This window comes from Ailuropoda melanoleuca, chromosome 12 (assembly GCF_002007445.2).
Source record: "Ailuropoda melanoleuca isolate Jingjing chromosome 12, ASM200744v2, whole genome shotgun sequence".
Classification (NCBI taxonomy): Eukaryota; Metazoa; Chordata; class Mammalia; order Carnivora; family Ursidae; genus Ailuropoda; species Ailuropoda melanoleuca.
This window is the reverse complement of record NC_048229.1, coordinates 68852219-68880208: the sequence shown is the minus strand read 5'-3', so window position 1 is coordinate 68880208 and position 27990 is coordinate 68852219. Positions and strand designations below refer to the sequence as shown.

Here is a 27990-nt window from a genome sequence, read left to right as displayed (position 1 = left end):
CAAAGTACTTCCTGTACCAGAGAACACCTCTGATCTCACACCCAATGACTCGACATCAAAAGGAAGAGGAAGAGGGACACAGGCCTAGGAAATGGAGAGCTTCTCCTGTGAACTGCTTCCAATAACCCCGTGGCCCATCTTCTATTCAGTGATGAATGCCCCTCTCCAACTCCCCATTCTATGGGCCACCTCCACGAATGTCTTCAGGTAATCCCAGTGGCCATTTCCAGAGTTCAGAAGTCTGGAGCCAAACTCAGTGAGTTTGGTCCTCAGTGAGGACCACAACCAGAAGCCAGCTGGAGCCACAGCATTTATTCTGCAGAAACCCAGGCAGCCAGAGGCTGTTCCACAGGGGGTTCCGATGGGAGGTAGGCGGTTAAGAGATCACATGGCACCCCCAGGTATTGCACATAGTCCTTTTATTCTCTGCAGCAAAAAGGATCCCTCCCTGCAGACCCAGACCTTCAGGCCCGCAAAGAACATTATCTACAGACACAAGCAGGACAATGATAAATAGCAATCCTGGGGTAGTGGTTTTAGATGAATGGTGCTGGTGTGTAGGGCAGGGCAGAAATGTAATGTGGGCCATGAGTCACAGGGCAGCTCCCAGGTGAGTGAGTTCCAGTTACTGCTGGGTTAGGACAGACGGGGATATTTAAAGGTCCCAAGATCCCAATGTCCTCGTGGCAGATGGAGAGCTGGCTGGACGGATGCATCAGGTGAAGGAAGGATGCTTCGCAGCAGAAGCTGCCCCTATCCCTCAGTTCTTCATGTCTCCCAGGTGGAGCTGGGCAAAGGAAGCGGCCAGCTGCAATGCCTCCTGCAGGCAGCCCACATTCTTGCCTGTGGCCTGAGCAGACACATCCTTGCCACCACCTTTGCCGTCCATCAAGCCTGACACCTGCTGCACCCACTCACTGGCTTTCAGGCCCCGGTTGGCCGCATTCTGGGAGACAGAAAGGAGAAGTGCGAGTCAGGACAGAAGACGAGACTGAGGAAGACATGGAGAGGGGAGGAAATGCAAAAAGACGGGGGAGCCACAGAGCCCCACTCCTCTCCTGGGTGCTGCTGCCAAGGCTGAGACAGATCCTACAGCTGGTGCCGCAGGCTGGGTAAGGCACACAAAGTTGCCAAGCCAGGTATCAGCACAGTGAGACACGTCCCCCAAAGAGAGAGCCTGAGGATAGGGGTCCTGGAGGCAGTGACCAACAGGGGGCCAGGAGGATGGCTGTTTCTAACCGGTTGCACACGCACACAAGGGTCTTGGCAAACAACTCTAAGAAGAACCATGCTTCCAACACCACTCCCCACTCACACAGGACTGCAGGGTGTTCTGACCTGGGGGACTTGACACAGGCATGTGATCTTGCCAGCTTCATTGTCCACTGTGAAGAGCATGGCAGAGGTCTGAGGGGAATGCGTCTTGAAGAGCTTCAAGGCTTCGTTCAGGGCCTGTGGGGAAAGGTGCTGTCAGGCCAGGCCTGGGGAAGGGAGCGACACTCTCCACCGTGCACCGAGTCTGCAGAGCCGGATTCTCCAAGCACCCCCTGCAGCCCACCCCCTTCTAAAAGCAGGTGCTGGTCCCGGGAGACTGTATGGGGAGGAGGACCCAGGCACAAGACCCTGCCCACACCCCGACTCTGAGGTTTGCCTTCCGCCACCAGATCTCTCCATGGCTCCACCTAACCTCAATCCCAGAAAGCGGGCCCTCAGGCCACCACTCCACTCAGAGCCACAAAGCTCACACATCAGCCACCAGAGGACTGAGACCCCAAGAGGAGACAAGTAGTTGACGGGCACATTGCAGCGCGTGGAGTCCCAGCACCACCCCTTCCCCTCCTCCCCTGGTTGCCTTGGCCGAGGCACCGCTCTCCATCTCCAAGATGACAAGGGGCTGATTGGGATTGCTGTCAATGAGCTGCTTTGTCTTCTCCAACACCTAAAAGGAAATCCAGAAGAGAGGCCTTAGGTTAAAGGCCCAGACAGCTGTCCGCGCACCCTCCACTGGGTGAGTACGTGGGGCTCCCTTCCAGCCATCAGCATGGCAGGACTCACTCGCTTCTGGACATCAGCTTTGCTAGCCCGGTCTAGGTCATCCATGATCTTCTTCAGGGATTTGAGATTCTCCCGGAATTCATCCTTCTGCCACTGGGGGATGACTGCAGTGGCCAGGGCCTGGAACCAGAAACAGAAAAACCAAGGGACTCCAGACTGCAAGGAGCTAGGATTTGAGGCCAAGCCCACCCCACCCTTCTGGCTTTGAACACCAAAGTCCTCCCTGACTAGCATCCAGAAGGAAACAGAAAACAAGAACAAAAAGGTATCCAGTAGCCCGGAGACCAGTCACTCTATGAGCAACTACGGCAGCCGTGCCAAGTAGGGCAAGAGAGAAAAGGGCAGGCAGAGAGAGCTGGTCCCTACCAGGCAGTGAACACAGCCCGATATGGGCTCACAGGTAGCCTCCACATATTAACAAACAGGAGAAGGCCTGGAAACAGTGGGCATTCCTTCCCCCAACTCCCTCAACATTGGTGCCCACTTGTGCTTACAACAGGCCCTGCCACCGGCAGTGGCGGCAGCAAGCAGATTCCAGGGGTCTGCAGGCCAGGATCCACAGAGCCCCCCTTTGCAAGGCTGCCAGACCTGTTGTCAGTTCAAAAGGCCACTGCACTGAGAACCAGGACCTGAGTCTTCTTCGGGGAGTCTGTGATGCACCCAGCCCTGAGCAGGGCCTGAGGAGGGAGGCCACCCCTACCTCACCAAGGTCAGCAATCTCCCTCTGCACGTCCTTATTTGGCACAGTCTGGGCCTTCACTTTGGCCTCCATGATAGAAAGAGAGTTCTTCAAGCTCTCTGCTTTCCTGAGGGCCTGGAGAGGAACAGAGTTGTGAACTCCCGGTCAGGGAACTTTCAGCTTCACTGCTATCTGTAAACGGTGGCAAGCACTGACGGCAGGCTATGGAACCACACACCCTCAAGACACCAGAAGTTTCTCTTCCTTCAAGGAGCAAGTGTCGGCAGCCTCGTGCCCCAGGAACAGGCATCCCCCTCACACACCTGCCCGGCAGAAAGGCTGTACTACCTGAGGCTCAGGGGATAACCAAGAACTCCCAAGTCAGGAGCGCTTCTCACCCCAGCAATATAATCAGTCCTCAAGCTTCAGCACACCTCTGGCCCCAGCCACAGTCCCCACCCCCGGGGCAACTACCCCCATACACTATGCATCTCAAACTAGGCACGTACCCCTAGGGAGATGTGAGTGAGTGCTGGGGCACTGGAAACTACAGCAAAATTATGGCTTACTCTCCTAGAGACAGAGAGATGACACAGTAAATGGCAGAATTTACGTATTTTTAAAGATTAAACACAGTACAGCTAAGCAGTTCTGTGAGGTGGTGGCTCTCTTCTGCCCGGTGGGGGTTGGTGGGGGACAGTTCGGGGGAAGCACTGGACTTCCAATGCTGAGCGCAGCAGCTACAGAACCGTCTACACTCCAGATTCACAGACTGCGCTACTTCTGCCTCCTTCAGAAAAGCCACAAACCAGCCTGCCGCGCTCACCTTCTGGGCTTCAGCCCCGGTGACGGCAACGATCCTCCGGATGCCCTTGGCAATAGCTTCTTCACTCACAAGCACAAAAGCTCCCGCGTGACTTGAATTCTGCAGGTGTCTGAGCGGCAGAGCACAAAATCCACGGTGACGAGAGAGCCCGCGCACTCTGGTCCTGACCATACCCCGGAGCCCGTGGTGACGGCATGAGGTCTTTGAGGTTCCAGGGAAGCTCTCTCAAGGGGACAGTGGAAAGAGGCCCTTCATGTAGATTTCAGGGGAGGAGTTGGGCCAAGAAGCCCAGGAAAGTTAGAGAAAGTCTAGCTGGGGCTGAGAACACACCGACACTTAGCAAGACCCGACACTTAGCAAGACGCCACCTTTCTGAGCTTCAGTGTTCTCACGTATAAAATGCAGGCAATTCTCCCACACAGGACTACTGTGAAACTCAAAGGAGAGCAAACAAAAGTGCTTTGTAATCCTTAATGCCCAACACAATGTTCCTGTAGGCAGGCTCTACATTCATTCCTACTTCTGGTCCTCTTTGGAACAGAACCTATATTCTGTCCCTGCCGCTGGCTGCGAATATCCAAGGATTACCTTTAAAATCTCAGCACGACCCTGTGAACAGGTTTTATTCCCCAGGTGCTCAGAGAACCTCAAATGCTCATTAACCTTTAGTCACTGCGAGAGTGGTGTAAGGGCTTTGCAAGCAGCTTCCTGTGCTCTCAAGAATGTCTACAGAGGTATTAAGGCAGAGTGGGACTCAGGTGAAGGCCCAATTCAGCTGGGCAGGGGGAGGCCAGGAATGCAGTGCCCCAGATCCCTACGCCATCCTCCACACCTTTTCCCTGCCGGCCTGCTGCTCACAGGAGGCCCCGATGGGCTCTACCCATGGCCTTAAGAATGTTCTTCTCAACAAGATTCCCTTGCAAGCAGGAAATTCCCAGGCCACCGCACCATCCCAAAATGACCCCAGGCACTACAGGCGACTCCAAGTTGGAAGAAACAAGTGGCTCTTGCAAGCCAACCTGAGCTGGGTGTGCTGTGGGGCCTGATGCAGGGGCCCTGAGACAATGGGGTTAATCCCCAAGAATGCAGATCAGCCCAGGAAACAAGAGCAAGCAGCTGTGAACTAAGTGTTAAGATAATGCCTTTCCCAATCCTAGGAAGAATATTTCATCACAAACCTAGCAAATGTCAACGTCAGATGCCAAGGGGTCTGACGAGAGCACAGGACCCTAAGGTTCTTGGGAATGCTGTCTCACAAGTATATTCCTGAGAACTTCATTTTAACCTTAGAAAAATAAAAGTGGGACTAGCCTATTACTCACATCCTCCAAGGATAGCACCCAATTAACAAAAAGCGAGTCCATCCACTGCTCCCCCTGATGTACTCACGTTCCCCCACAGAACTCAACAGAAGTGAGTGAGCCAGCAGGGCCAGAGGGGTCATCCAACAGCTCGGACACTGGGACCCCAATGGAGACGACTCGCACAGGGTCAGGATAGGTTTCATCAAACACAGCCCGTAGGCCCTGGATGGCTTTAGCTGCTGCCAGGGGACAATCCTGGGTGTACACGGGCTGCCATGGAAAGAAGACAGAAAAAAGCTGGGAAAAGATCTTCTCTGAAGGTGCAGTAGGAAGCAGCAGGGGAAGCAAAGCCCTACAGGCAGGACTCTGGTTTCCAATCCTGGCTCTCATCATGTGCCCTGAGCCACCTGAAATAAGGCACCACGTGTAAAGTCAAGGAGATCAAAATAGGAATTTCCACGCATTTTGCTGAACTGTGAACCAAATCTTGTATGGATGTGTTTTATGAGAAACACAACCAGAAGAGCTCTGGAGGGGGTGGAGCCAAGACCTCCCTCCGCTCCCTCCCCCGAGGCCCTAAGGCCCCTCCATAGGACATCACCACTGCGCCCACACTCAGTGCAGTTGGGAATCACTGCTTCAAACCAATCTCTGTGCTCGGCAGTATGTGGTCCAAGGAGGAAGAGCAGCAGGATGGCGGAGAAGGCTCCACGGAGAGAAGCACCAGTGCAGGAAGGAGCAGGACTCACGACCAAGAGCTGATGCATGGGCCAACCTACCTTGGCTGCCTCAATCATCCCGTTGGCGATCTCTTCGGCCTTCTTGATCTGCTGGGTGGACATGGCTCCCTTGGCAGTAAAGTCGAAGCGAAGGCGGTCAGGAGCAACCAGGGAGCCTCTCTGGTCAGCTTCCCCGAGCACGGAGCGCAAGGCGAAGTTCAGGATGTGTGTGGCCGTGTGGTTGCTCATGACGGGCCTCCGTCGGGGCTGTGAAGGGCAGGGGCAGCTGGTGGAGAGGTCTGCCAGTCACCCCCCAATACCTGCTCTCTTCTTCCCGACTGCTAGCATTTTTAGTTGGACACATGGCTGCCTGGAATAAGGGCTACGTTTCCCAGCTTTCCTTGCAGCTAACTGTAGCTAGAGGACTACGTTCTGGTCAGTGGGTTGTGAGCAGATAGTGATGCACACCCTTAAAGGGAAGGAACATGCCCTCCCCTTCCTCTTTCCCACTGTCTAGAGTAAGAAATAAGAGTTGGCAAATTATGGCCTGTGGGCCAAAATCCAGCCTTCTGTCCATTTTTATAAACAGGTTTCTTGGAACACAGCCACACTCACGTGTTTATATATCATCTACCATAACAGAGGTGTGCAGTTGTGACTGAGATGGTATGGCTCACAAAACCAAAAATATTTACTACCTGCAGCTTTACAACAACAAAAAAAGTTTGCCAACTCCTGGCCTAGACATGGATCTGGTGGCTACCTTCTTGGACTATGAAATCAAGGGCAACACCCCAGGAATGAGGATAGAAAAACGAGCAAGGAAAAGCTGGGCCCTATGACTTTGTGGGGCAGAGCCCCTGTATCAGCTTGGACTTTGAGCTCCGTCACATGAACAGAACCTATTTCTTAATTAATACAGGATCCCGGGCTCCTGAAGAAGTATTTGCGGTTAATCTGGAGAAAGGCAATCCATGAAAACAAGCCTATAAATCTCAACTAAAGTCACTGTCATCTGGGGCACCTGGCTGGCTCAGCTGGAGAAGCCAGTGAATCTTCATCTGGGGGTTATGAGTTTGGGCCCCACACTGGGTGTAGATTACTCAAATATATTAAAATAAAATAGAATAAAATAAAGTCACAGTCATCTGACTTGAGAACATATCCGTTTAGTAACTCACAGCTGCACCCCTCATAAAATGTTCTCCTGCATCAGAATTAGAATAATCTACTCACAATTTCACTTAGGAATGACAACCATGACTGGACCAATTTAAAGCCAAAGGAGATGAATTCTTTCCCTAGCGTATATCGCGTCACCATGACCTACACTTGAAATATCTTAGAATTTTATATGTCAACTATACCTCGATAAAGCTGATATTTAAATTAAAAAAAAAGAGAGAGAGAGAGAGAGAGGATTACTAACCAGGTCCAATGCCAAGCAGCGTAATGTACTCACCTCGTCAATAAACAGCCGGACCTGGTCCCCGACTCTCAGGCTGCCATAGATGGTCCCTATGTGCAGCACATACCCTCCTCGCACCTGAGCGTTCTTCACTGTGAACTCCGTTTTCTAAGAGGAGCCCAGGAGAAGAACAGTATGTAAACAAACCCAAATATATATATATATATGCTATCCTCTCTTTATGGATACATATTACACATTCTCTAAGCCCCTCCTCCTTACTAGTGTGTGTAAATACCGTTATACACACATTATACCAGTAGTACTGTTATTGTATGGCACCATTACCCACTGAAAATTTATAAAAAGGAGCCACTCCAAAGGGGAGCCCAGTGCCTAGAAGAGGAAGCTAGAACAGGAGCAGTAGTCAGTTTCATTCAGAAAGAACTGGGGCGCCTGGGTGGCTCAGTCATTAAGCACCTGCCTTCGGCTCAGGGCGTGATCCCGGGGTCCTGGGATCGAGCCCCACATCAGGCTCCCTGCTCCACTGGGAGCCTGCTTATTCCTCTCCCACTCCCCCTGCTTGTGTTCCCTCCCTCGCTGGCTCTCCCTCTGTCAAATAAATAAATAAAATCTTAAAAAAAAAAAATTCAGAAAGAGCTGTCGATTACAGAACCAAGCAGAATCCTCAACAGGAAAGGACCATCAAGTACAGGCCCTGACAAGGACGATACACCCTGCATCTCCTAGGAGAATCAACTACCCTTGCAACTCAGCCAACGAGAACATCATCACCCCAAACCTGTGGTTTTTCTCTGATGGACTTTCCTTTAAAACAACCCCTCCCAACTTCCTCCTCCTCCTCCTTCTCCATAAAATGTTAGTTACTCTCCCTCCTTTGCTGGATTTGCCTGTGGTCTTGCCATAGCTTGCATGTCCCAAATTACAATTCTCTGCCATTTCCAATAAACTCACCTTTTCTGGTAAAATAATGGTTTCATTTTTACAATTTAACCATACCTATATTTACCATTAAATATACAAACCACTTTACATGTGGACAAATATATGTGTATGTATACACAGAAACACAGACATCCCCTTAAGGAGCATCTTGGAGTATTTAAAGCCATCATAAGGAACCTGAAGCCCATGAGACTACGTAACTCGTCCAAGATCACAGAGTCAGCAGTGGCAGCACTAGAGGCTGAGGCTTCTGCAAGGAAGTCTGCCCTCCAGACAGCTACCTCTTCCTATTCATGAGGAAAGCCTGGAGGAATCCAGGATCAACCAATGCAGCATCCTGCTAAGAGGGACCAAATGGCAGTAGGATCAGTGGTACAGGACGCAGCTCCCTTCGCCTCAGAAACATGGACAATGGACCACACCCAAAGATCGGTTACGTCTGCTCCCCAACGGCAGGAGTGTGAGGAGCCAGAAAAGCTACACCAGTCCAGGCCCCACCCTCTGCCAGGTGCCCCCACCCCTGGCCCACCCCNGCCGGACACCCCCATTGCTGGCCCGGCCCCCTGCCAGACACCCCCATCCCCGAACCAGCCCTCTGCTGGACGCCCCATCCCTGGCTAGCAAGGATGAACTGTTGGCTCACATCTTCACTGTTGTCCTCGACCTTCACCAGGTAGCCTTCATCATAGATCTGCCCGCCTTGCTCGGCATAGAAGCAGGTCTTGTCCAGCACCACTCCACACTCCTGGCCTGTGCACACTTCTTCCACAAACATCTTATCCCTGCGCAGCGCCATCACTGTAGCCACTGTGCTCTCAAATGCTGTACAGAAAGGGGAAAGCAGGTCAATGATCTCATTCACACATTCTTGGATGTCTTTTGCTGGATTCTATTTCTCAGACTCTCCTTAGATCTTAACTGTCTAATTTTATTTCACAAGCAAAACCATTAGACTCCACAAAAGGGCTTAACACCAGGGAATGTGACACTCAGTAGACTGACCACCAAAGGGCTGGTGACTGCTTGGGACTAAGGGGTTTTCCAGGGGAGACTTTCTGATCACTCTATCTCTGAGCTACTGAACAGGAATCTAGCGAATCTGAGAAGTACTTAAGAGCGGTAATAAATTCCCTACTCCCAAGGTCAATTCACAAAGAATGTATTCATTTTGTGAGCTTGCTTGGATAGATTTAGGGATCTCTGCTGGAGCACAAAAGCAAAAACAAGTATTGCCTGTTTTTTTTCTTTTGATTCTTAACTTTGGAATGCCACTATTCTATTCTATACTGTTCATTCATTCATTCATTTATTTTAAGTAATCTCTGTACCCAGTGTGGGACTTAAACTCATGACCCCAAGATCAAGAGTCACATGATCTACCAACTGAACCAGCCAGGCGCCCCTAGGATGCCGCTATCCTGATGCAAAATTCAACAGTCACTGAAGATTCTATCAATGCCAACTTCCTGGTTTCCTGTAAGGTGTTACAATTAGGGGAAACTGGGTAAAGAGTACGAGGACAGTTCCTGTAAATTTTTTCACAACTGCTTATGAATCTATACTTATTCCAAAATAAGGAGTTAGAAAATAAACTGCCACAGGTCTCTAAGAGTATAAAATTACAGAGCATGACTCCACAGCACTACAGAGAGGCTCTGCTAAATACCCCAGGTTCCTAATCTTGAGACTCAGCCAAGGTACGCGCAGTAACACAGGAACATACCATAGCTCCCACTGGAGTCCGAATGGTAATTATACTTTGGGGAATCATCTGTTGCTTCCAGACCCTTCTCCCGGAGCTCTTCAATAGCATAGATGTCCAGCATAATGAGGTCGTCCCCCCCAGCTCCCTTGCCCTGTGATTTCAACTGCCAGTAAGAGAAATAAACAGAAGTTACCCTAACGTGGGAAAAAGAATTCTGAAGGACTCCAAATTGCTAAACTAAGCCCAATACAAAGCTCTAGAACAGTTTTTCAGTCTCAGCACTAGCAACACTCGGGGCCAGTCTGTCTTTGTTCTAGGGGGCTGTCCACTGCAGGACGTGGAGCAGCATCCTTGACCTCTACCCACTTGCTGCTGGTAGCATCCCACCCTCAGCTGTGAAAACCAAAATTGTCTTTACATATTACTGCCAAATATCCCCTGGGGCCAAATTGCCCCTGCCTGACATTCACTGCTCTTGGGAAAAATAGAATTCCAAACACTTTAATGGAAGGAAACTCTTGTCCTTTGCAGCCAAGTCCTGCTTTGTTTGGTGTCAGGTTTCCTGCTCACTCTCCAAATTCTTTACCTGGGCCAGTTTCCTCTCCTCTTCAAATCCATCCATGTCCACCACCAGGCCCTTCTCTTCAGCAATCAGTCCAGTGAGATCCACTGGAAACCCATAGGTGTCATAGAGGAGCCAAGCAGTGTCCCCTGCACAGCACAAAGGAATGGGTAAGAATGACACGAATAGTCCCCTCCTTTGCCATCCCAAACCCTTCCCAAAGGAAGCTGGCAGTGACAGAAAGTCTGGAAACAAGGCAAGTTAGTACTTATTCTGTGCACATGTCAGAAAATCCATCAAATCTTTCAGAATTGGCTGGAGGAAGTACAAGAGGTCTCCTGGTAAAGTTCTCTTTCTTAATCTGAACACAAGTGTGTTCAGTTTGTGGAAATCCATCAGGCTTTCCCCTTGTACATTACAGTGCAATAAAAAGTCAATAAAATTTTTTTTTAATTTTCCAGCTTAGTAAAAAAAATATATATATAAAAGAAAGCCAAGTTGCTGAACAGTATATACCATACGTTCCCATTTTTGCTGGAAAACATACACACACATGCCCCTACTTAACGTGTGTATGCAAATAAAAAAAAGCCCTAAGTAGTTATACAACAAACTCTTAAAAACTGTTACCTCTAACTCTGACAAATAAATTTTTTTAAAAGTCTTAAAAAAAAAAAAAGAATTATTACCCCTGAGAAATGAATTTAGGAAAGAGAATCTTCATTTTTTACTTTTGTGTTATTTAAATACTTTGCCACAATAACATATCACTTTTACAATTTTACTATAAACCCCATTTTATCCCAAAAGCAGGATAATCAAGCTATCCTTAGCCTTGGAGACACGGGACTCTACTGTCATTTCGGAAAAAGGGCTTGCCTCTTCTGGAAAGATGAACCAGCCTGGATGAAGAAAGGAACAAACAGGTCCTTACCAGGAATGGTTTTACAGTCTCCCAGGCTCTGAATTTTCCTGTCCAAGATGCGGCGCCCTCTGCTGAGGGTCTTGAGAAACTGCACTTCTTCTTCATTAATGATGTCCTTCACCATATCTGGGTCCTTTTTCAGCTCAGGAAATGCATCTCCCTGGCAAAGGGGAAACAGAGACATGGGCTCAATGAAGACAGGGACCATTCCATGACCCCCCTAAAAACTCCCATTAACATTATGCTAACTCCCACCCCATCCCTCTAAGCCATGTGCATGAGCAGAACAGAGGTAAGCAGGGAGATACACCTACCAATGACTGGACCACAACATCTACTAACGTGGCAAAGAACCCCCTGCTGGCATTGAGTTTCTCATGGGAATATCGAACAGCCCGGCGGAGAATCCGTCTCAACACATACCTGAAACAGGCAGAAGACCACCTCCTCCAGACAACCTTCCCAGCTAACCATTTTGTAATGGGGCTTCTGGAATTCTACCCAAAGCAACATGACCAGCTTTTTGTCTTTCTCTTTCAGAGACTTTCTTTTATCCTAAGACTGCTTCTTTTTGCAAGCCCCTGAGATCATTAACATTAATTCCAGCAGAAAACTCAGGAATATACCCACAAATATAGATCAAAGGTAACCATGGTTTGTTTTTCTACCACATTCTGCTGACCCGGAGATGGAGGTAAGTTCGGCCCAGGTGGCTGATGACCCAAATTTTGTACGTAATAAAACTGCCTGGGGCTAATCAATAGCTACCCCATCCCACCCTGCCGGACAACCTCAAATACAATGTCTAAAATATCTTGTACTTGGCAGCAAAGATTTAATATAATGGCAACTCCGTAACGCAAGCTGAAACTATCTTAATCCTATAAAAAATATAGGGTTCCCTCCAAATACCTAAAAGACAAAGAAAACAAGAATCAAGAATGGCTTTAAGTTCCATAGAGAGTCATCAAACTCATGGTGGCAGTCCTAACCCAGCCCCGTGTGTAACAGACTTACCCCCGCCCTGTGTTGTCAGGTCGGCCACCATCGGCCAGCGCCACCGTGATGGTCCGGGCATGGTCAGCCAGCACCCGATAGGCCATATCGATCCCATCGGCATCATCAGCACCAACTTTCCCAGAGTATGGCCGGGCACCTGTGCCCTACAGATAAAAACCAGGAGGCAGCTCATTAGGAAGCACCCTTCCGGCACTGCCTTCCCCTAGAAGATTCCAAGAGGACTGAAGGGGCATAGGGGAAAGGATGACCCTCCTGCCAGATCTTTTAACACCAAGAAAGGGGACAGCAAGAGTAAAGAGCCTCCAGCCAGGCCCCTGCACTCAACAAAGCACAGTGCCTTGTGCTTAGAGCCTCTTAGGTTATTAACAATTAAATTGACAGATGGTCACAGGTACCCTTAGCTGGCAAAGACAGGATTATTTTATCTTTGACAGTATGGCTAAGTGCCCAACCTAGAAACCTCCACAGATGTCTGCAATGTTTACAAAAGGACCAGTACCTTCTGAATGGCTTCGAAATAAGGAACAAAAAGGTCAGTGTCATAGTTGGACATCTTATTCTGCAGTACAGACACCAGTCGCTCCAGGCCCATCCCTGTGTCGATGCTTTTCTTAGGAAGAGGTTTCAAAATGCCATCGCTTTCCCTGCATGATCCAGAGAAAGAGGAAGTTGAAACAAGGACTCTAGGTGCCACCTCTCCCTGGCTGCTGGTTAAAACTTGGTTATGCAGCACAGATTACAGGCTGTGCCTATTTGCCATCTGCCTCTGCTTGGTTTGGTGGGAGGAGGAGAGTGAAGGGAAAAAGGGAAGAAGTACTCTGGGGCCTATGAAAGAGTGAGGCAAGGCACCTGGGTGGCTCAGTCGGTTAAGTGTCATGATCCCAGGATCCTGGGATTGAGCCCCACATTGGGCTCCCTGCTTAGTGGGGAATCTGCTTCTCCCTCTCCCTCTGCCCCTCCCCGCCGACTTGTGCTTTTCTCTCTCTTTCGCTCACTCACTCAAATGTATCTTTTTTTTTTTTTTTTAAGATTTTATTTATTTATTTGACAGAGAGAGAGACAGCCAGGGAGAGCGGGAACACAAGCAGGGAGAGTGGAAGAGGAAGAAGCAGGCTCATAGCAGAGGAGCCTGATGTGGGGCTCAATCCCAGCACCCTGGGATCACGCCCTGAGCCGAAGGCGGACGCTTAACAACTGAGCCACCCAGACGCCCCTCACTCAAATAAATCTTAAAAACACAAAAGAGTAAAGCAAGCCTCAAGGAAATGAGCTTTAAAATCGCCTGGGTGGCTCAGTCAGTTAAGCATCCGACTCCTGGTTTCAGCTCAGGTCACGATCTCACAGTGGTGGGATCAAGCCCCATCAAGCTCTGCACTCAGTGCGGAGTCTGCTTCAGATTCTCTCTCCTTCTTTCCCCCACTCTGTCTCTCTCTCTCTCTGGTCAAATAAAAAAAATAAAATCTTAAAAAATTCAGATCAAATCAAATTGCAGTCCACATTACAGCAAAAATGACATTACAGGAATAGACCTGAAGCAGGTACTATGTAGAATAAAACTAATTTACAGAAGATTAGGTCCAGCTGTGTCTCAGATATCTGAGGGAAAACCTGAGAAATAAAATTGAAATAATGTCCACAAAATCCCTTGATGCCTTTAGTGCCTGCTTTAGCTCTGCCCCACTGTCCCCAAAGATGAGGATGAGAAGACGGCCTCGTGCTCTGAGTTCCTCTTTCTCCAGTGGCTTGGGGAAAGGTGTTGCTATTAGTAGGAACAGTTCAGGACCCCAAGGCCACCTGTTATACTGGATGAACACAAGGTTCCAAATCTCCAGCACATTGGGGTCATCCTGGTTGACGAGGTGTGCAGCATCCCGGCCACCAATCCGGTCATAGTGGATCTCACTGCAGGGACCACATGGGCCCGTGTCACCCATCTCCCAGAAGTTATCTTTCATATTGCCAGGGAGGATTTTGGTGTCATCCAGCCTGTGGAAAGTAGGGAAGATAAGCCCAGTTACAGCCACTGACAAGGATTCTGCCCGATTCGCATCCACTACAAAAGGAGATCCTTATGCATTTCTATTTAAAAAAAAAAAAGGCGCCCTTGTGACAATGACTGAGGCTGCATAGCAGGGGCTAAAGAAGCAGGATAGGATTCTTCTCAGGAGCGACTACAACAGAATACAAAATATATATAAGGCTACGTTCATACCTAAATAAAAATGGGCAAAGACAGAGATAGAGACAGCCAGGGAGAGAGGGAACACAAGCAGGGGGAGTGGGAGAGGAAGAAGCAGGCTCATAGCGGAAGAGCCTGATGTGGGGCTCGATCCCACAACGCCGGGATCACGCCCTGAGCCGAAGGCAGACGCTTAACCGCTGTGCCACCCAGGCGCCCCTCAAGTCACTTTTCTATCCCCCAATTTAGTCAAGTTTTTTTTACTTTAAAATGATACCACCAAAGGAATTTAATAAGGTTGAAATTATTTCCAAAATAGTGAACTCTGCTGAGAGCTGCTAGGTAATACAGCAGTCAGAAAAGATTGTGCTCACTGAATAAACAGAGTCCAGATATACACAAGCCAAGCGAAACAGGATTCCCAATCAAGAGTAGTATTTAAGGGGGCCGCGTGGGTGGCACAGTCATTAAGCGTCTGCCTTCGGCTCAGGGTGTGATCCCTGCGTTCTGGGAATAGAGCCCTGCATCAGGCTCCCTGCTCCACTGGGAGCCTGCTTCTTCCTCTCCCACTCCCCCTGCTTGTGTTCCCTCTCTCGCTGACTGTCTCTCTCTGTCAAATAAATAAATAAAATCTTAAAAAAAAAAAAAAAAGAGTAGTATTTAAGGTTCATGTGCGTTAACTGCCTAAAATGTGTCCAAGTACATGTAGACCACAGAATCTAACCAAGGAGGGGTTTCAGACCAAGTACCAGGGGAGGATGGATTAGAATAATATTACTGGAGTAAAAGTAATTAATTAATAAATGAATGAATGAAACAGAGAAACTGTGCTAAGTGTGGTAAAAAGCTATACCTTTCTTAAGAGTTCAAGTAAAAAAATATGAAAATGAACATGGCGCCTGGGTGCCTCTGCCAGTTAAGCATCTGACTCTTGGTTTCGGGTCAGGTCATGATCTCAGAGTCCTGCGAATGAGCCCTGTGTCTGACTCCCTGCTCATCACGGACCCTGCTTGAGATTCCCTCTCTCCCCCTCCCTCTTCCCTTCACTATTCACGCTGTTGCTCTCCCTCTCAAATAAATAAATCTTAAAAAAAAAAAAAAAAAAAGGCAGCGAATGCACCAAAGGATAATTGCTCCCAGTCACTACCATTTCCATCTCAAAATGCACAGCTCAAAACAGGAAAGGGCAATGCACTCCAAACCCTAACACCCCACTGTGGCACCAAGTCAGAAATCACTTCACTCCTCCACACTCGACACGTGAGATGCATTCTTACCCCAAGTTCTGCCAGATCTGCTTGCATTCCAGGTCTGGCTCTAAGCCAGCCGCCTCATCCCCACCAAAGTAAGTCACGTACAGTCTCTCAAGTGGAATGCCAAACTCTTGGGTGAGCAGCTCCAGAGCCATCTTACATGCCAATTCCTACAAAATAAAAAAAAGAAAGATGTGGAATGTGGCCAAACCAAAATCTACTTAGTCTGAATAGAAAAAGTCCAGAACCTAGGAACACAAATACAAAACTATATCTTCACTATCAACCCAACCAAAGTCAGGATCAATTTATACAAGAGATCCAAAACATAAAGTGAAACCATCAAATGCTAGGCACTGCTTCCAGGAAGTCTTAGTAGATCTCCTCTTTGAGCTTACCTTGAAGTAATCTCCAAAAGACCAGGAGCCCAACATCTCAAAGAAGGTGTGGTGATAGACATCCTTGCCCACGTCATCCAGATCATTGTGTTTGCCCCCAGCCCGGATGCATTTCTGGGTATTGGCAGCTCTGCTCAGCTTAGCCATAGGGTGAGATGGGTCAATAGTGTTCAGAAAGATGGGTTTGAACTAAAAAAGAAAGGGAACATTTCAGCTTTGAAGGAGTTGAAGATCTATCAGGTGGTCATGAAAAGACCACACAGAAACTGTTCAATTTGTAATTAATTAGCCTGGAATACGGAAACTCGTGAGGCACGTGGCCTGACGGGGCCGCAGCAGAGGCAGCCTATCTTGGAGCAGCTTCTCCCTGGTCCTAGTTCTCAAACGGTCCCCACCACTGCCAGCAACACCACGAGCACCTGCGGCAGCTGTGATAACAGCCAGAGGTTGATGTGGTGAAACCCACGCTTCCTCAGGAGTTTCTGGTGGTCGGAGCTTACAACACCTTTCTGGAAGAACTTACTCTAAAAGTGATGTGTTGGGGGCACCTGGCTGGCTCAGTTGGTAGGGCAAGCAACTCTTGATCTCAGGGTCATGAGTTCAAGCCCCGGCACAGAACTTAACTTAAAAAAATAAATACATAAATTTTTAAAAAGTGATGTGTGGGCTTAATGGTAAAGGTGATAAGGAAGAAAAGAAACAGACCTATTAAGGGAGTAAAATCAGTAAAACCTGATGAATGACCGATGTGTAGAGAGAAAGTATTACTTTGCTCTGAGAATTTATCAAGTTATACTTTGATGTATCATTGTTATGTAACTTTATTTTCCCACTAGACCTGTCCAATTTTTTTAAAAAATATTTTATTTATTTATTTGACAGAGAGAGACAGCGAGAGAGGGAACACCAGTAAGGGGAGTTTGAGAGGGAGAAACAGGCTTCCCGCCAAGCAGGGAGCCCAATGCAGGGCTTGATCCCAAGACCTTGGGATCATGACCTGAGCCCAAGGCAGACGCGTAACAGCTGAGCCACCCAGGTGCCCCAAGACCTGTCCAATTTGGTAACCACTAGTCACCTATTATTTGTACAATTAAATTAATTAAAATGAAATTATTGGTAATTAGGCAAAAAATTTTAGAAACAAAAAATTCTGTTCCTGTCACATTAGCTCAATAATCATGCAAGCAGGGCCTGGCTGGCTCAGTTAGTGGAGAATGCAACTTCTGATCTCAGGGTTGTAAGTTCGAATCCCATGCCGGGTGTAGAGATCGCTTAAATAAACAAATAAATAAATGATTTAAAAATCTAAAAAAAAAGAAAAAATCATCATGCATGGCTGGAGGCTGCCATATTGGGCAGGCCAGCTACGGAACATTACCGCAGAAGTTCTGACAGTTCTGAACTAGACCATGAACTACCTTTAAAGCAAAAACTATACTACTTATCTTTGTATATCCAGCACCTAGCATCATATCTGAAAAAGGGCAGATGCCTAATAAATACTATTTTTAAATATTAAAAAAAAAAAAGGGAGCAAAAACCCATCAAGGTATTTCTGATTAAGAGGCAGTATAACACAAAAGTTAAGCAAACAACTACCTGGGGTTCAAATCCACACTCCAGCATTCACCAGCTATGCCAGCTTGGGCAATTTACTTGAGCTGTCAGTACATCAGAACAGAGTGAGCATTCAATGAGTCAGCTTAAGTAAAAGTGGTAGAACAGTGCCTGGCAGAGAGTAAGTCTGACATACAACAGTCTAATAATTACTGTTATTCAGAGAACGTTAGAACACTGGACTCCCATGGTTCTTCTACCAAATATAGTCAGCACATGTGGAAGAAGATAAAACCCATGCCTAGGAATGCCAGAGTATAATAGAACCTTTCCAGTGTTCCAGAAAACCCATCACCTTGCAAGTCCACATAAAATTAGTGCCCCCTATTCCAGGTGCAGACAAAGAACTTACACATATAATTGAAAACATGTGTACAATTTTATAGTTAATGTTATACAGAATGGAAAACATTCCCACTGAGGTGCTTGGATGGCTCAGTCGGTTTAGCGTCTGCCTTCAGCTCAGGTCATGACCCCAGGGTGCTGGGATCAAGCCCTGAGTTGGGCTCCCTGCTCAGTGGGGAGTGTGCTTCTCCCCCTCCCTCTGTCCTTCCTCCCTGCTCGAGCTCTCATTGGTTTTTTCTCTCTCTCTCTAATGAAAAAAAGAAAATGTTCCCATTGCCTCTAATTTTCTATGCCAGGAAAGAAAAAACAATGTCAGCTTATCACTTAGTGCAGAGTGAGACACATTCTAAGGGCCAGTCAATCCCCTGGGCTAAACAGGGTTCCAAGAAAAACACCAAAGGAAGGCCCTAAGGGCACTATGTAACCTGAATCCACTTCCTACTCCACAATTAGACTGACAAACAGTGTTCAGTATCACAACAAAACTGTCAAATTATCTTTTATAGCTCAACTGCCCCAAACATAAATCCTACTAATAAAGTTTCGTCAGCAATGGATCCAAACTGGCATTGGTGGTGGTAGCTTCAAAAAAGAGTTAAAAAAAAAAAAAAAAAATAGGGGCACCTGGGTGGCTCAGTCTGTCAGGCATCTGACTCTTGATTTTGGCTCAGGTCATGGTCTCAGGGTCCTGGGATCAAGCCCCACGTGGGGCTCCAAGCTTGGTGGAGAGTCTGCTTGAGATTCTCCCTTCCTCTCCAGCTACCCTTCCCACCCCCCCACACACATGCACTCTCTAAATAAATAAATCTTTAAAAAATTTAAAAAAAAAATAGAAAAGTTAAAAAAAAATAAAAAAGTTGCATGGCTCAGAATGGAAATGAAAGCAAAGCTTTTAAAGAATCCTGAAGAACTCACTTATTTTATAAAGAAAAAAACAAGGGGGCACCTGGATGGCTCAGCGCACTAAGTGTCTGCCTTCGGCTAAGGTCATGATACCAGAATCCTAGGATCGAGCCCCGAGTCGGGGCTCCCTGCTCAGTGGGGAGTCTGTTTCTTCCTCTCCCTCTCCTCCTCCACCTGCTTGTGTACTCTATCTCTCTCTCTCAAATAAGTAAACAAAATCTGAATGAACGAAAGAAAGAAAGAAAGAAAGACGGAAAGAAGGAAGGAAGGAAGGAAGAAAAAAAGAAAGAAAGAGAAAAAGAGAGAAAAAAGAGGGAGGGAGGGAAAGAAAAAGGTAAAGGATAATGACGAATTGAAGGAGAATCACAATACCTGGGTTAACAGGTCTCTTCAGGGCTCAGCAAGATTAATCTAACCAATAACTAATAGAACACAGCTTTTTCCTCAGAAGAAAATAAAGGCAAAACTTTATACAGACTGGGGCACCTGGCTTACTCAGTGGGCAGGACACGCGACTCTTAATCTTGGGGTCGTGACTTTAAGCCACATGTTGGACACAGAGCTTACTTAAAAAAAATAAATTTAAAAAAATGTTAGGGGCGCCTGGGTGGCACAGCGGTTAAGCGTCTGCCTTCGGCTCAGGGCGTGATCCCAGCGTTGTGGGATCGAGCCCCACATCAGGCTCCTCTGCTATGAGCCTGCTTCTTCCTCTCCCACTCCCCCTTCTTGTGTTCCCTCTCTCGCTGGCTGTCTCTATCTCTGTCGAATAAATAAATAAAATCTTAAAAAAAAAAAAAAAAGAAAAAAAAGAAAAATATATTAAAAATAAAATAAAATAAAATAAAAAAATGTTAAAAAGAGAGGAAGAAAAAGGAAAAAACCTTACCTGGTTCATGCCCGCATTGGCAAAGAGCAAAGTGGGATCATCCAATGGGATGGTGGCAGATGAGTGAACATAGGTGTGCTCATTTCTCCTGAAGAAATCTATAAATCGCTGCCGGATTTCACTTGCTGTTAGGGTCGTATCCATCTTGAAAATAACCCTACAGAACTAACCAGAGAAAAAAATGGAAGGAAAATTAGGGGAACTGAAACTAAGAGGTAAGTAGGCATTACATAAGACTCTTGGCTTCTCAGGCCAAGTCAAAGGAGGACACCGGTAAGCTGTTTGATCCTAAAACCTCTATGTTGTAATGTTCAAGGCTAAAATCATTACCAAAGCAAAACTTGCTGCACCAGCAGACAACAGCCCCATGTGTTCTTCCTTCCCATGCCCCCTCAATAGGTGCAATACACCAACACATCAAGTAGAACAGGAGTGCTTTCTTCATGTGTTCATTTATTCCAAAATATGAAGGTGCATACTGCATCCTCTGTGCCATGGCCTAGGCCAGGGATCAGGAATTGGGAATAAAAACCCCAATGTTTACAGTCCACCAGAGAAGCCTACTGGGGATGGAGGGATGCTCAGGAGACCTGGGTTCTAGTCCTAGCTGTAAATCCTTAATGGAGTTACTTCACTTCACCAACAAATGAAGGGATTCAAATGAGATGAACTCTAAGGCCCCTTCCAGCTCTGTGTTCATCTACATGCCTAGAATCCTGCAAAGTCCCATTATCCCTAAAGCCAGGGACTCTAGGTTTGGCCTGACCATCTTGGGGAGGCTGCTGTCAACAGCAGTGGACCTGGGGGTGGACCTAGTTATACAAGGGACTGCCTGCAAGTAGGACTATACCTGCTTCCACCTAGCCTGAGCACCCCAGAACGACTGGCAGGCAGACGGCTTCTTTCCCAGCTATTGGTTACAAGGGGGTGAGATGTTGCAGCCACCACATTGAGAAGGTCCAGCTCAGAGCCAGTAAAAGTGAAAGGGAATCAGAAGAGAGAGAAATTAGGAAATGAAACAACTTGACAATTTCAAAGCTCTTTCACATCTATTACGATTTTCCTGAGAGGCAGGTTGGGGAAAAGTGACAGCCCTTGGTAGGCAGGTGCCCATCACTGGCATGGTGCTATAGTGTCATTAGCACTGGGTGTCTAGAAAAATTGGAAGCATCTGGCTGACATTAGTCTCTAGAATTCTAGACCCAACTCCAACCATAAGTAACTTTGTCCCAAATTCGTTTCATTTTTGTTTTGGGGGGTTTTGTTTTGTTTTTAAAGATTTTATTTATTTTTTGAGAGAGAGCACGTGCATAGGCGCGCACAAGTCGGGGGGAGGGGCAAAGGGAGAAGCAGACTCCCCACTAAGCAGGGAGCACAATGTGGGACTCCAACTCAGGGATCCCAGGACCCGGAGATCATGACCTGAGCCGAAGGCAGACGCTTAACCAACTGAGCCACCCAGGCACCCTGTTTCCTTTTTTTGTAAAAAAAAAAAAAAAAAAAAAAAAAAAAAAAAGTAGTAACTACTCTGCCCATTCCAATTGGCTGTTGTGAGACTCAAAACCCATCTGCTATTTGGAAGCAATTTGTAAACTGGAAAGCCCTAAAGGAATACGGATGCTATTACTTCAAGTCACTCAGTGCAAAGTTTTTTTTCCCTTCTACTAAGGAAATAAAGATGTACACAATGATTTATGGTTAACCACGATCTCAAATGGTTAATTCACAATTTAATCAACTCATTACTCAAACAAAAGCCCTTTGGGCAAAAAGACGGTGAACACTGGCTGAAAGAGCCCAAGAGCAGACTAAAATTCCCACAGATAAGGACTTTTATGTCCATGCTAAGGAGTCAAGGCTAGGGTTTTTAGAAACTTTGCCACACCACACCCCTCCTCATTGTAGCTCTCAATGAATCTTAACAGTGGCAAAAATGAATGTACAGTGCCAATTCTGACTGAGCAACATTAGAGCAGTTTCAAAATGTTCACAGCTCCTCCTCTGAACAGGATAAGGTAAATAAGCTGTATTCCAAAAGACTCGTAAATTTCCCATTTTGCTTAGTCACTCAACGTATATAAAACTGTGCCGGGAACCAAGATGAACGAGTCTATGCCCTCAACCGGGAGACAGTCATACAGAAAGAACTGCAAAATGATGTAAGGATCCAATATAGTCACAATAAGCCCTTAAAAGCCATGTCACCATCACAAATTCATTCATTCAATATATACTGGCAGGCTGTATAATGTTGACCGGAAGGTGGGAGAAAGGATGGTCCTCAGAATCTACTTCCCAGCAGAGGCTGTAAAGGTCTTGAGTACCTTAAATCACACGGCCTTTGGGTTTAAGGCTCCAGCCCTAGGACCTTTCAATGTGCTCTTCATTTGCCAAGTAAGCTGTCTACCCCAACCCACTCTTTCCCATCTCCTAGTTAACTCCTCAATTTTGATATATCAATTCCGAAGACACTTATTTAAGGAAGTCTTCTCCTTGACCAGATTCCCCCCGCCCTTTTTTTTCCTGGTAGCTCCAGGTGTCTTCCTTTGTAACTTCCACACCCGTTGGACTGCTTGTTCAATCCCCATCTTCCCCATCAGGCTGTAAGTCCACTCCCGTGAGAATCATGACAGATTTTTGCTCACCATAGGGGAAAAGACCCAATATCTAGTACAACGACTGCTCAATAAGTATTTCAGGATTAGGTATGGTCCTTTAATAGCAAATTGTTAGCGAACTTAAAGCACACCGGGAAATGAAGACTCTCTTTAAAATAGCAGAACATGATGGGTTGTTATAAAACCTGAACCAGGGGCGCCTGGGTGGCACAGCGGTTAAGCGTCTGCCTTCGGCTCAGGGCGTGATCCCGGCGTTATGGTATCGAGCCCCACGTCAGGCTCCTCTGCTGTGAGCCTGCTTCTTCCTCTCCCTCTCCCCCTACTTGTGTTCCCTCTCTAGCTGGCTGTCTCTATCTCTGTTGAATAAATAAATAAAAATCTTAAAAATAAAATAAAACCTGAACCAGTACCAGCTAGTTTTAAGAATTTAGGAAACGGCTCACAGCGGAACGCCACCCATCTAGACCACCTCGCCCCCCCCCCCCACAACCTCCTCGCCCGCCCGTAGGGGATTAAAACCGGAGGAGATAAAACCTCAGCTGTGAGTGGATAGTCAATGGCAACCGTGATCCTCCCAAGGTCTTGGTCCTCGGCAAGCTCACCTGAAGCCACTCCACCCCCAGCGCCCTACGGGTCTGCAAGATGCCTCTCTCCCGCTGCGCTGTACCCAGGCGGCGGCCCCGGCACCGAGTCCAACACAGGCCCCGGTTCCAGAGGCCTCGTGGAGCCTGGCCCTAGGGATCCGCTGGGGCGGCTGCGCTTTCAGGACCCCGACCCAACAGCTCTAGAGGTGCCGCAAAACTCTCTTGAGTTTGCTTCTGCTTCTCCCGAGGGTCTCCATTCCTAACTCCACCCTCAGAGCCCACCACTCAGGGCTAGAGCTCACCTGTTCCCGCAGACACGAAACGGCACCGGCCCAGAGCCACTACAGACCGCAACCCGCACAGCCCTGCCCAATCAGAGCGCCCCGATGGAAAGTGCCCCGCCTAGCCTTACCTTTTCGAGACATTTATTGGCTAGTCAACATGCCAATCAATCAGAGCACGAATCAGCTCACTAGTTGGTGTCCGGGAAGGCGGCTCTAAGTCGGCTGATGCAATGGCGGGATACGTCACGTGACCGGGTAGGATGCGGGTTTGTGGCGGTCGGCATTTTGGTTTGCCAATTCCTAATAGTTGACCTGGTTAATAAGGGTAACTGACGACGTGTGTTTGGTAGAGGTCACACTCTTGGTATACAGTTCTGTTCATTTTAGTTGCAAAATGGTTTGCAGACTAAAGGGATTCTGATTTGTTGTGCCCACGGTTACACTTGTCTTTGTCAGACCTTGGATTTGGTGTGGAAGAAATGACTTGAGGGACAATTGAGTTGGCATCTGGTCCTCGATTTGCCTTTGAAAAATAATAGTAAGTATTTATAAGCGAGGCATTGAATTATGCATGGATTATTTAATTTAATTTTTAAACTGCATATGAGGCAGGTCAACTGGTATCTCTTTTTGTAGATGAAGCAACTGCCTTACCCAAGTTCACACGGAAGAGTAGGTTGAAGAGCTATGATCCAAACCCACTCCTGTTTAACTCCAAAGCCCATACTTTTTTTTTTTTTAATAAGGTCTACGCCCAATATGGGGCTTGAACTCAGCTACCCTGAGATTAAGAGTCACATGCTCTACCCACTGAGCCAGCCAGGTCCCCCTAAAGCCCATACTCTTAAACCTAAACCTCTACACTACTACCTGCATCAACTCATATATCCAAACACGTGGGTATAAAATTGTGCTGCTAGTCTTAACTGGGTTAAAGATATTGTGGAAATATTTTAATATGTAAAAGTGCATTCTATACATAAAGAGGGTCAAGCTCAAAAGCCAGCTAAAAAAACAACAACACTTGAATTAACTAACCATTTCACCCCAATAATCATTATCCCACCTAACGTTTTTTGAACACGTAGTATGCAGCCAGCACTGATCTAAGCTTTTGATCTTATCTTCACAACAACCTTGTAATGAGTTATTAATATTACCTGCTTTTAACAGCTAAGGAAACTGAGGCACCCAGAGGTAAAGACAGAGAAGGGCAAAAACAAGAAAGACAAGTGTTTGTTCTGATCCAAATTAGCCCAAAATAGCATATTTAGCCTAAACAATCTGAGAAATGGGTCAGACTTCTGTGCCACCACAATTAAAATGGAAAGCCAATTGGGGCGCCTGGGTGGCACAGCGGTTAAGCGTCTGCCTTCGGCTCAGGGCGTCATCCCGGCGTTATGGGATCGAGCCCCACATCAGGCTCTTCTGCTATGAGCCTGCTTCTTCCTCTCCCACTCCCCCTACTTGTGTTCTCTCTCTCGCTGGCTGTCTCTATCTCTGTCGAAAAAATAAAATAAAATCTTTAAAAAAAAAAAAATAAAAATAAAATAAAATGGAAAGCCAAAATTGTACAAATTATATTTTCAAAATAAAGTAATATTGGTTGTAGTCTCAATAACTTTATTATATTGCTGGAGTTGTCGCTATTAAGATAGCACCTTCGCTAATGAAAGAATTAGAGACATATTTACAAAAAATTTTTTTCATTCACCCAGTGACTGGGTCAATGCACATGAAGAGAGATTGTTGAGGCCCAAATGCCACATTCTTCTAAGCATTCTACTTGAATTATTTGGATGATTACCCAGTTCTCTATATGTTTCTCTTGTAGATAATGTCGACTATATAATAGAAGGAAAGCTATTTTAATGCAACATGCAAATTGTGTATTTTAGGAAAATTCTTATTCTGGGTTAAGCAAATAGGCTTGCGGGTAAAAGTAAGTGCTATACACGTGGCTTACTCTGAAGCAGAACATTGGTTGAACCTCTTGGGACATGAGGAAGCTAACAAAGCTCAAGATAGTACAACTTAAATACTTAATTTTGGAAATACATAGGCCTAGATTCTAATTCTAATATGATTATCATCTATAAAATGGACTTAGATCGGTCATTTATTTGCTATCAAGTCAAATGGGAGTGGCTGAGTAGTTTTCAGACCGTAAGTTAAGAAATCACCTGGTATCTTAAAATGCAGATCCTGAATTAGTAGGTCTAGAAGTGAGGCCTGAGATTCTGCATTCTAATGGGCTCCCATAGGTACTGATATCTATGTTGCTGCTGAGGGAGGAGGAGGATCACACTTGGAGTAGCGAGGGCATAAACTAGGAATGAGCTTCTTCACCTATTTGTTCAGAGATAAAGATTTAAAAGTTTGACCTATTTGGGGGATGTGTATTCTTCATCTAGTCATTCACCAAATGGGTGTTTATTATGCATTAGTTCCTAAAGGTCAGCATTAAGGAATGCAGACACTACCCTACCCTCATGAAGTTTCCAGTCTAGCGAAGGAGCTGGATATTCAGCAAGAAATGACAAAGTTCAATACACAAAGGACCCCTTGCCGCAGCTTAAGACTCATCCTTTCCCTCATAGCTTCGGGGGCGCGCTTGCCCGAGGGTGTGCCGTCCCCTCCGTTGATTGGCTGGCCGGACCGGCTTCCAGGCCTCAGCCAATGAGGCTGGGGCAGTGAGCGGCCGTTGGCGGAGGTAACCGCCATGCTGAGGGGCGATGGCCGGGGCTGGGGGCCGCGTCCGAGGCCGCGCCCTGGGACGCTTTCCGCTTGCTTTGCCCATGGGCGATGTGAGTATCTCTTAAGTTAGAAACAAGACCCTTTTTTCCACATGGAGGCGTCTTCCTCACCCCCACCCCTGGAGCGGAGAGCCAGGAATAGTAATAATAGCTAATATTTATCAAGCCTTCGCCATAGGCCAGTCCCTATATCACAAAACCTTGTGACTGGTGAATCATTAAATAGTGCAGTGGGTACTTAACCATGACTTCAGAGAATATGGAGGCGGCCAAGGTCATATGGGAGTAAATTCAGGAAGCTACATTCTAATACAGCTGCTCTTACAATCTTGATTCCTCTCTCCACGCTCAGCTTTGGAAACCAGATTGCTTCTTAGCAAGTGTCTCACGTTGTGCTGGTATCTGGGGGTGGAGACAGGAGACCCTAGCATCCTGATGCTTATTAAGTTTTGGGTTGTTTTGTTTTTTAAATAGAGAAAGCAACACATGGTAAAAAGCATTTATGGGAAGCAAAAGCACCAAATTCAGGAGAGCTGCTGTCTCTTAGGATGGTCATACAGGGGCCTTCAATCAAATTTTAATTGTTTTCTTTCTTAAGCCCTAAAGTGGGAACCTAGATGTTTATCGTATTATTCCCTTTCTTGTCTGAAATACAGTTTTAAAAAGGAAAACATGACATGGAAAATGAATTTCAGAGGATGAAGTGTACACAACGAAAGGGAAGTCTTCTCCCACCCCGGATTTCTAGAGCCCCTCGCTAGAAGCAGTTACTGTTAGCAGATTTGTGTGTATCTCATACATTTTCTGTAGTATCTACAAGCACATGGGGGTTTTCTTTTTCACAAGTGGATCCTATTATATACAGTCCTGCACCTTGGATGATTTCTTTTTTGACCTCATTAAACTTAAAAAAAATCCTTACCCTCCATTAGCCCTGTGATCAATATAATTTTGCTGGCAAAATATTCCAAGGATTGCTTCTGATATGATGAGATGTAGGTCATGGCTTCCCTGGCTGTGTGTTTGCCTTTTTCTTTTTGCACATCCTCCCCTGTAAGTTCCAAAAAAATCGTCACCAAATTAACCCCCTCAAGGGTACAAAAGAAAAAGAATCATGGCAAATAGAACATTGTCTGGAACTGCTTTACCCTTTCCTGAACATTCTTACTCATACTCTACAGGTAAAATTCCACATAGAACCCACTACTGCTTGAACTTAATTTACTGAGGTAGAAAGTGGCAAAGAGAGAGAAGTGGGGATTCATTTTCTCAGCTTGCAGGAAAATGCCCAGCTTCTTTCTAGTGAAGTAACAAGGGGAGAGAACACAAGGGGAGAGAACCTTGTTTGTTTCCAGTTAAGGGAGAGAGGGTGTCACATTTAATACTTATTTTACCTCTTCGAAAAGCCCAAGATATTTTTCCTTTTAAAAAATCCTCCCGGTGCGCCTGAGTGGCTCAGTCGTTAAGCGTCTGCCCTCGTCTCAGGGTGTGATCCTGGCATTTCGGGATCGAGCCCTGCCATCAGGCTCCTCCACTTGGAGCCTGCTTCTTCCTCTCCCACTTCCCCTGCTTGTGTTCCCTCTCTCACTGGCTGTCTCTCTCTCTGTCAAATAAGTAAATAAAATCTTTAAAAAAAAAATTCTCCCAATCACTCAACTCTTACATGGGAGCACTGGGATTCCAACCCAGGCACAGGTAACTCCATAAGTCATGCCAGATGGGGAAGAATTCCCTGGAATGAACTAATTTGCTCCTTAAACTGCTTTGCATGGCCCTTTTTGCCTCTATCTCCTACCAATCTCTTCATCCTTGGCTCTTGTCAATCCCCACAGTAACTGTGTCCTCCATGCTTTCTCTTGTCTCGATCCTCCACCTGGAACATATTTCCCTAGCACCTTCCTTGATTATTTTTGAAGGTGAAATTCCTGTAAGTGCTGTTGCCACATAGTTTGCGGGACAAATTTTTAACCAAGTGGTGTTTGATATGGCTGACTGCCA

The 27990-nt window shown here is 46.6% G+C and overlaps 1 protein-coding gene across 3 annotated transcripts; it reads right to left on the bottom strand.

Moving 5' to 3' along the window:
- Nucleotides 1-402: 402 nt before the first annotated feature.
- On the bottom strand, nt 403-23342 carry AARS1 (alanyl-tRNA synthetase 1). 3 transcript variants are annotated; one of them, XM_002930825.4, is made up of 21 exons: nt 23255-23342; nt 19751-19915; nt 16000-16188; nt 15626-15771; nt 13964-14155; nt 12669-12813; nt 12167-12312; nt 11464-11572; nt 11159-11309; nt 10249-10373; nt 9681-9825; nt 8601-8779; nt 7046-7159; nt 5644-5850; nt 4950-5134; nt 3561-3669; nt 2756-2869; nt 2056-2175; nt 1853-1939; nt 1339-1452; nt 403-946 (listed from the first exon to the last, which is right to left on the bottom strand). In XM_002930825.4, exons 2-21 carry the CDS (start codon nt 19892-19894, stop codon nt 761-763), a joined length of 2907 nt encoding a protein of 968 aa, XP_002930871.1. In that variant the 5' UTR covers nt 19895-19915; nt 23255-23342; the 3' UTR covers nt 403-760. The 3 variants fall into 3 exon arrangements, with proteins under 3 accessions (XP_002930871.1, XP_019649181.1, XP_034493648.1); XM_019793622.2 differs by lacking the exon at nt 23255-23342 and adding an exon at nt 22971-23235; XM_034637757.1 differs by lacking the exon at nt 23255-23342 and adding an exon at nt 20601-20660.
- Nucleotides 23343-27990: the final 4648 nt, after the last annotated feature.